The sequence below is a fragment of the Pocillopora verrucosa genome, chromosome 4 (assembly GCF_036669915.1).
Source record: "Pocillopora verrucosa isolate sample1 chromosome 4, ASM3666991v2, whole genome shotgun sequence".
Classification (NCBI taxonomy): Eukaryota; Metazoa; Cnidaria; class Anthozoa; order Scleractinia; family Pocilloporidae; genus Pocillopora; species Pocillopora verrucosa.
Genome location: NC_089315.1, coordinates 13,505,647 through 13,514,880, shown reverse-complemented (window position 1 = coordinate 13,514,880; position 9,234 = coordinate 13,505,647). Strand labels below are relative to the sequence as shown.

Here is a 9,234-nt window from a genome sequence, read left to right as displayed (position 1 = left end):
GTGTATTACTCGATAACATGCGCTAAACTAGGAAAAAATACGTAATGGAGATTAACTTCTGTGGTGGATTGTTAACAGCAGTGTCACTTCTAAAGGTTAGCATTAATACTTCTGAATACTACTTATTGTCGATGTATTTAACAAGAACGTCAGCAAATAACTTCGGTCCTACTTTGCTATCCGACTAGGCTGAACTGACTTGAAATGCAAACCTATCGCTTTTAATTCAATGTATAGTTACATGTTAATCGAGATTTTCAGTTATTCCGTGTATAAATGAAGACAGCGCATATTTCTTCGACAAAACAATAACATATTTCAAACTACGGTCTTAAAAAGACTGTCTGACTTACCGTTAAGCTTCTTTGTTTACTTCACAAGTGGCTAATTCTTTTATTTTTCTTTTTCCTCAAATTGAAGTGGTTGACCATCGTCTCAGTTAAGACAAGACTTTTCCTTGTTTTGATCGACCAGAATTTAAAATAAAGTTGGACATGTGTTGATAATTTTTACCGAAAAACTATTTTCTTATTATGATGTGATGTGATCTATTTTTAGAGACGACAGTCTAAAAATTGATGCAATAGTGTCCGCTACACAAGAGAAGTCCTGAAAAATATATAAATCTCATATTCTTATGGCAATCCCTTCTATGCCAAGGGTCCTCGGTATTCGTAAATATAAACAAACCTCAGAGAACGCGGATGGATATGTCTTACAATGATTTTTAACTCTACATTGAGGTAAAATTATTAGTAGCGATCATAACCAAAACATTGTGTGACAAAAAAACGCGTGGCGTCAACGTCTCTTTCTCGATAACTCCTAGCCTCAAGATTTGTCAGCAAGAGTAAATACTCAATGATTTTAAATTTGACAGACCAAAATAAGCTCGGTTTTCTACAATGAGGTAAAATAATTAGTAGAGATAATAACCAAAACATTGTGGGAACAAAAAAAAAACGCGGGGGGTTAACGTCTCTTTCTCGGTAACTCCTAGCCTCGTGTTTCATGGTTTGTTTTGTCAAACGAAAACATAGAACCCTATACATTTCTTGTTTAGCCAACTTTTGCCAAGTAAACTACGATAATAAATATCTCCTAGTAGTTGCATGGTCACTGCTCACAGATCATGAGTAGTGCCAGAACATAGGTTACCATTTTACCTGAAAGTTTTTCGGTTGACTTCGGCAAATTGCAGGGATCGTCAGCATCCTGCTTACAACTTGTTTTACACAGCGATCTTAAGAAACTTCCAAGTCCACAAAAGCACAAAGGCATCTTGCTCTCACCTTATTTGCTGTGGCGTAGAAATTTAATTTTCTTTATGTGCAAAATATTCCTACTGTCTGATCGAATGAGTGACTGGTTACACCTCTTCGTCTTGTTATTTGATTGACAAGTTGTCATGGCGTATCATCTTTGATGATGAAAAACAATGGTTGATGAAATTTCTTATATCCTAGGTATGTATCGTTTTCCCTTGGGTATGGTAATAACCCACATCACTTTGGGAAAATTCTCCACGCTAGACTAGTTCCATTGACTGTTATCGGAAAACAATTTGAGAATACGTCACTTCCTTTCCAACTATTTTATAACGAAGTGGGAACCAATTTGGTTGCTTTCTTTCGATTCTGGATTTTTCCTTCTGGCTCATTCCTTCTCTCCCCTCCCCTCCCCTCCCCCACAATCTCATAGACGATGTTATCTTTATATGAAACACTACACTTCTCTAATTATTATTGAGAAATTGGCATTTTTGTAATTTTTCCCTCATAGAACCGGTTATCCGAGATGGAGACCGCCACAAACCGTATATTATTAAATTCAAGCTTTAATATGTATTTATTCGGTCTAAGAGAAATACATTCATAATTCGTAATCACTACTTGTGGAATGCTCGATAACGTGCGCTAAATTGGGAAAATACTTAATGGAAACTAACTTCTGTGGTGGGTTGTTAACAGCAGTGTCACTTCTATAAGGTTAGCATTAATACTTCTGAATACTTTTTGTCAATGTAATTAACAAGAACGGTAGCGGAACTGACTTAAAATGCAAACCTATCGCTTTTACAGGGTCGTAACGAGGTATATGGGATCAGGGATCAAAGGCCTAAAAAAGGGTGGGATCAGGGATCACAGCCTCGGATCCGGGATCAAAGCCCTCGGGATCGGGATCAGCGTGTTTTCTATGGGCTCAAGGATCAGGCGTCTAGATAACAACAATAATTTACGATGCGCGCCTAAACATGGATTTTTAAAGTTTTTTGAAATTTTATGACCCATTTTATACAGTATTCCTTGGTATTTGGACTTATTGATTGATAGTTCACCGGAGACCAGAATCAAAGAGTACTAGTTGACTCAAACTTGACTGGTTAGGCATTGGGTCGTTAATCTGTTAATAACTTGCCAGGATTTTATTGTCTTACTCGCGCTGCATGACGTTCAATCATGTCATACAATATGCCAGGAATAGGTCATTTGAGCACGTTGGATTGCTTTCCACTGAGCATGGGCACTGAGTATACTTGGAGATTACTGGATCGTTTTTTAAAAAAGTCAACATTTCAGAAAGTTTTTTTCCATGGGGAAGCGAAAGAAGAGAAAAGATAATCACACATGTAGAAGGTAAATTGGAGTAAACGTTGATTTACGGTTTTCTTTCTGGTTCAAATCTGCAATCTTTTGGCAAAATTTAATTTCATAAACTCGACATTCTAGGTCACGTTCCTGGTCGCTCAGCAGAAAAGGCGATCAACGGCATGAGTGAAGCTCAAGGCGACGTTCAACAAGCAGGTAACTTAGAATAATGAGTGTTTGTGTGTTGTTACCAATTATAAGGACTAGAGTATACATAGAATTGCTTCTAAAACGGCGAAAAGACCAGACACAAAAACCATGATGTAACAACTGATAACACATTGAAAACTGATAGCACAAATGGACTATGAGATTTCGTCGTGTTGTGGGATTTAGCGTGGACCCGAGTAGTATTTATTCTAAAGGCAATTTAGATGAAAGAAAAGTTTTCTTTTGTTCAAGGAAAATAATAGATGGATTAATTTGAAGGATTTTTTTTATAAAATTAATGTCATCAGTTTTAGGTTTACTGGTAAATGTTATTACAGTAACTCTTGCCTTGCGGACATCCCGCGGCCAAAGTTCAGATCCCCATCTAGAGGGTCTAACATAGGTTTGGCGGGATACGGGATGAGGCGTTTTTAGCTGCCGGGCTGCGGGATGAAAGGAAATTTTAAGGCGGGATGCGGGATAGCGTGGAAGCGGGAAGTTGCTTATTTTTCTGGCGGGGACGCGGGAATTTTTTATTATTTCCGGCGGGAAACGGGATTGAGGATGAGAATTTTATAAAAATATCTATAAATTTCTGGTCTTTATCTGCAAGTCAATTTGCGGGCCGACATCCCTCTAAAAACGTGCGCCGGGTTTGTAAAACAATAGAGATTTTAAAAGGTTAGTCACGTTTTCTCCCGATATAAACAATCAGCAACACCACACCTTTGACAAGAAGATCATTTTCAAAATATCGCAGTTTGACTTTGACATTCAGCAGAAGCGTTACAAAACCCAACTGGAGATTTATTTTGTGGTAAACCAGGGTCAACCGCTTTGCATTTATGACGCTCCGGAAGGGCTCCTGATCTCGATGCACAACCAAGGAATTGAATGTCTTTCTCGTGAAGAGGCCTCTGTCGAACTAACCAGTGTTGTTAAAAAGGACCCGTCAGTTATCCTTGGCATTACTAAAACAGCACAAAAGCTCGTCTTCTCTGATTCTCATGACCATTCAGTGAACTTTTGTATTGATGGCAAGGTAATTCACTCACTGGGGGGAAGCCAGCCGGGGATGCAAGACGGCTTTACAGTTAGGTTTCACTCGCCAGCAGCGCTTGTGTCATATGGAGAATCTATATTTGTCTGTGACACCAGCAATCAAGCTGTCAGACTAATTTCAAGCTTAAAAAGCTATAAACATCTCGGAGAGAAATTGGGGCTATTTATTGAACTCTTCCAACTTGAAGAAGAACTATCAAGGAAGCCAAGTTTCCAACCAAGTTTGGAAGACGGGTTGATTATTCTCAAAGAAGCGGCGGATTTCATGAAAGACGTAGAGAGGCAGGCGTATTTTCGAACAGGTCGAAGATGTCCCCAGGGTCCTGATCTAGCATTGTCAAAACCTACGAGGGACGCTTTTAAAATGCTTCATTCGTCATTTGAGAAAACGAATTCGTTCTTCTCTGAAAACGATTTGCAGCATATTGCAAAGGATATATGCTTTCCAAGTTTCACGACACTACATGTGGAACATTTCTTTGCGGGAATGAGAACCCCAAGTCGTCCAACGCCAGACATGCATGATTACGGCGGCCGCAGACCAAGCTGTATTGTTAAATCCGTACAGAAGGTGTATCAATCTTCCTTTTCAGTGTATACGGGACCCCAAAGCCACTACACCGAACGAACAATAAACAAGAGGGAGCCTGAGTGGCTTTATGATCGTGCAAAGCTTAGCGAAGAACATTTTAGGCAAGAAGATAGTGTTAAGGAGAAGGATGTATTGCGTGAAGAATCAAGGGAACTTAGGCTGTTTCCTAAAGAATTTGGGCAAGGCGTACGGCAGCAAAGAGTAAGAGACAAAACGAAAGAAAAGGCTGGAACTCTCCCTCTATCTCTAAGCATGATCCGAAGAGTTCAAACAAACCAAACTCAAAATGTTGTTGACATGCTTGAAGAGCTTCAAGCCTTAGACGCAGGACAACCTGAAACAGCACAGATTGAAACTCGTCCAGTTCGTTTTTCAAAGGGAGATGTAGTCGCCCTAAAACACAACTGGAAACGTTATTTGGAGCCCTTTTTCCTTGCTATTCTTCAGGAGGACCTTCATTGCAGTAATGGTGGCATCCTTGAGCGTACCATGCGTATTAACTGGCTTGAGCCGTCAGAGGAAGATGCACTATTATACACTGTAGGCAATGAAGACAACAACAACCCACCTCAGTGTATTTTAGATGTTGTAACGGTGGTTCAGGATGGTGAGAAATTCATTCTATGCCGAAACGAGGAGCAACGCCTAAAAAACTTGGCTAACGGCTCTGACGAGGCTGATTATGATAGCAGTAGTGAGGACGACAGTGATGGCGACAGAAGTGAAGACGATGATGACCAACCGACTCGTTTCGAAGCTGGACGCAGTAGATCTAGTAGGAGGGTGACACGATTTGTGCTTTGACAAGCTCAGAACAATTCTAGGGCCTTTCCGGAGTCAAATTTTCACACACGTTGTACATTTTCTCGATAGATATTTTTCAACAGATTTTTTTCAGATGTCTAGAAAACGGATTAACAAATAGCACAGATACTGCAAATAGATGATAACAAAAACTTGTATCATAAACTGACTAGGTCGCATGCTCATGAAATTTTAAAGTTTATAGCATCACCAAACGGTTTTTCTTTTTCAAACGAATGTCGAGGAAGGTCGCTGCGATAAATACGTTTTATTCTAATTTTGGTTACAGAAAGTTATTAAAGTTTATGAGGCTAATATCAACGTCAATTTCAAGCAGTCTGCTTTTTTAAGCGATTCGAAAGTTATCAGATTTTTAGGAAAATTTTGTTTCCTCGTGTTTCCCATATAAAACGTTTAAAATTTGTATAGTATTGCACTAGTTAGTGTGTTTTGAATTAAGTGAAATTCACCTGATAGTTAAATTTGAGAAAAATCAAGATTGTTAACACGTGTCAACGAAGTGACGGATCCTTCAACGATGATTGCCAAAGGTAATATTCTACAATGATAAAAACGAACAAAAGAAGTGGGAACCGAGATAATTCAGGTAGGACTCTAATACTTTGGACCATCATAATATAGTGAAAGAAATGTGAAGTAGCTCATTTTTATTTTAGTCTAATGTCGCATTGGCGAATTGGTAAAAAATGATAACCAGACAAAGTTATGGATACAAAATACACTGGGATCAACAAAATTTTGTGGGATCAGGGATCAAAATTTTCATCACTTTTGGGATCAGGGATTAAAAATTTGCGTAAAAATACGGGATCAGCGACGAAAAAATATACCTCGTTACGACCCTGCTTTTAAATCAATGTATAGTTACATGTTAATCGAGATTTTCAGTTACTCAGTGTATAAATGAAAAACTGTCAATCAAAGAAAACAGCGCATATTTCTTCAACAAAACAATAACACATTTCAAACTATGGTCTTAAAAAGACCATCTGGTGCTTTACATCGTAAAAAGAATCGAGAATTTCTCGAGTTTTTAATATAATGTTAAGACGTTAGGTTGATAAGATAGGATTAAAAGTCCACTTCCATGTAATCTTTGGGGTCAGGTTGAGTGTAGTTCATTATCTGGTTGTTCATTTGTCTTCCTTCTCATACACCATGATGTAGACTCGCTTTAGCTGAAGTCCAGACATGTTCTCGTATGAAAAACTTTGTCTTTCCAAGGCTCGTCCCGGCAACACACCTGGCTCTTTGTCAGTACATTGAACCGGATCTGTTGATTTTCAACGAGAGAACAATTTCAAACGTAACCCCCAGTATTCAACACAAAGGCTGCATTAAGAAACAGAAATGCCCCTCGACTTAAGAATTCTAACGAAGCTGAAAGTTTTTACCAAACGCTGCTAGAATAATATGGAAAAAAAAGGCAACTTAATTATAGCGAAAAATTATAGAGATCTGCATCAAGTCCGCGCGCGAAGCCTTCGTCAGGGTTAATCGCATTCATTGGCTAAACGACTGCGAGAAACTGCTCGCAGATTGTTGTCTGTCGTTCTACCGGTCCCCTATTCGTGCAAGGTCGTTCTGTCATCATCCAAAGTTTTAATTTTCAGTTTTATTCGCCAGCAACACGCATCTCCTCTCGACTAATGACACTTTTTCTTGTGATAATTATTTGGAGCTAGCGCGCCATCGAGTTCTAGCTCCGTCGAGCTTCAGTGAAGGGAAAATTATTTATCGATGAACTTTCACACAGGAGTCTGTTTTTCTCTTGGCTCTTCGGAATATATCCAACTTTCAAGGTTTTCCACATCTCCAACTGAACATGGCGGCAGAGGGAAGAAAAGGGGGATTGTTAAGGATTGCATAGGCATATCGGATTGATTGGAGCTCTCGTTTTAATATTTATCCACATCTTTCGAGAATGTTCATTGCCAACTATTGTTTGTCCACGCGGTTTGTTCGATTGCTTCTCAGTTCGTTGAGCGCCAGGAAAAGAAATCAAGCGAAAGAATCTACATTACGGGTTCTTTAACTGTCGCGTGTTTTAAATGAACTTAGAGCTTGGCAGGGAATGAATAAGTAATCAGGTAATTTTTTTAAAATTTTATTGTTAAGGGTAATAAAAAGCATTTAGCTGAATTAAATTCTACGAACTGAATGGCTGTGACTTATTCAATCTCAAACAGCAGATCATTCACCCTCTATCGAAGCATCTCTATGTTTTTCTCGAGCGAGCACAACAGGAATAATTCTCGATGATGGTCAGAAAATGCGTACCGTAATTTCTGGCCGTTTACCCGCGGGTAATCTGTTGATTTTGCATTAAACGCGCGCCACTGCGGGTAATAGGGAGGTGCGGGCTATGTGACAATTTTAAAATCTACTGGTTGTTGAATTGAAAAAAATTCTCACCTACATGCGTTCCTACCTCTCAAATGAATTTTACTGTATTAAGAGTGCCACAAAGCGGCACGAAAACATGATGCCGACTCGAGTTTATTTCACGCAAAATTTGTTGCGTGACGAACAAATTGCTATCGGCACGCGTGAAAACAAAACCTTGGTGGTGACAAAAATAATCCAAAAATATCCGGCGCATCAATAACAAATCTCCATTTCACACTAGTTTGAGCTAAAGAGAATTTTCCCGTTTTAAGGGACTTGTTAGACCCAATAGAAACGGAGACATCTTTTTTTCAGAAATCGCCGACAGTGCTTTATAATTCAAGTTTTAACACTCACCTAGCTTCTTTCAACAAATCAACATGGCGCTGAACGATCGCTCGCACAAAATGTGGCCACAAATTCGCATTCTGTCAAGTATGAAACGTTCAGATTTGGGCATGGGCCGTTAGTGTTTTTACTGTATAATTTCATCAATAAAGTACATGCCAATATTGACACAGAATTGTACACGCATCTGAATTTCTTTGACCTTTAAACTCTGCAAAGAAGCTTTCAAGTTTTCGAAAGTTAGATCAGACAACTTTTAAAAGAATGAAATGTATCACCTTAATGTCACGTTTTCGCCACCAAAAAGTTTAATAACATAACGTGCGGGTTATCCACCAGTGCGGGTAATCTGTTTACTTTTTTTTTTTCGCCGTATGCAATAATCGGCCGGGTAATCGGCCGTGCGGGCAATCGGCCGGAAATTACGATACTTCCCGTTAAGCTACCCAAGCGCATCCACTACCCGAGCGGAAGTTCTCAACAAAAATATAAATCTCATATTCTTATGGCAATCCCTTCTATGCCAAGGGTCCTCGGTATTTGTAAATATAAACAAACCTCAGAGAGCGCGGATGGATATGTCTTACAATGATTTTTAATTCTACATTCAGGTAAAATAATAAGTAGCGATCATAACCAAAACATTGTGTGAACAAAAAAAAAAAAAAAAAACGCGGCGTTCACGTCTCTTTCTCGATAACTTCTAGCGTCGTGTTTCATGGTTCGTTTTGCTAAACGAAACCATAGAACCATATACATTTCTTGTTTAGCCAACTTTTGCCGAGTAAACTACGATAATAAATATCTCTTAGTAATGGTCACTGCTAGCAAATTATGAGTTGTGCCAGTATATAGGTTACCATTTTACCATTTTTCTATCCCCTCCGCCTCCCCCTCCCCTCCCTTCCTCTCCCCACCCCTCCCTTACAATCTCATAGACGATGGTATCTTATATGAAACACTACACTTCTCTGAAAGTGAAAGTGAGCTAATGTCTTTATGCAAGATTTGTCAACAAGAGTAAATACTCAATGATTTTAAATTTGACAGATCAAAACAAGCTCGGCTTTCTGGCCTACAAGGTAGGAATGGAAGGGAATCGATCGACTTACGCCACAAAACTAAAACAGAACTTTTAAGTAGGAAATATAACTAGAAAACCAATGTCGAAATTTAAACGAACTTATTGCGCAATACCAGGCTCCTGGAAATACTAACTAC

At 39.0% G+C, this 9,234-nt stretch overlaps 1 protein-coding gene across 1 annotated transcript; it reads left to right on the top strand.

Annotated features, from left to right (window-relative positions):
• The first annotated feature begins 4,704 nt into the window (after positions 1–4,704).
• Positions 4,705–5,256, top strand: LOC131769303 (uncharacterized). The gene has a single exon (XM_059085031.2). It carries the CDS (start codon positions 4,705–4,707, stop codon positions 5,254–5,256), a length of 552 nt encoding a protein of 183 aa, XP_058941014.2.
• The last annotated feature ends 3,978 nt before the right edge of the window (positions 5,257–9,234 follow it).

Coding starts and splice junctions, on each gene's coding strand:
- LOC131769303 (XM_059085031.2), top strand. CDS start 4,705: ATGATCCGAAGAGTTCAAACAAACCAAACTCAAAATGTTGTTGACATG.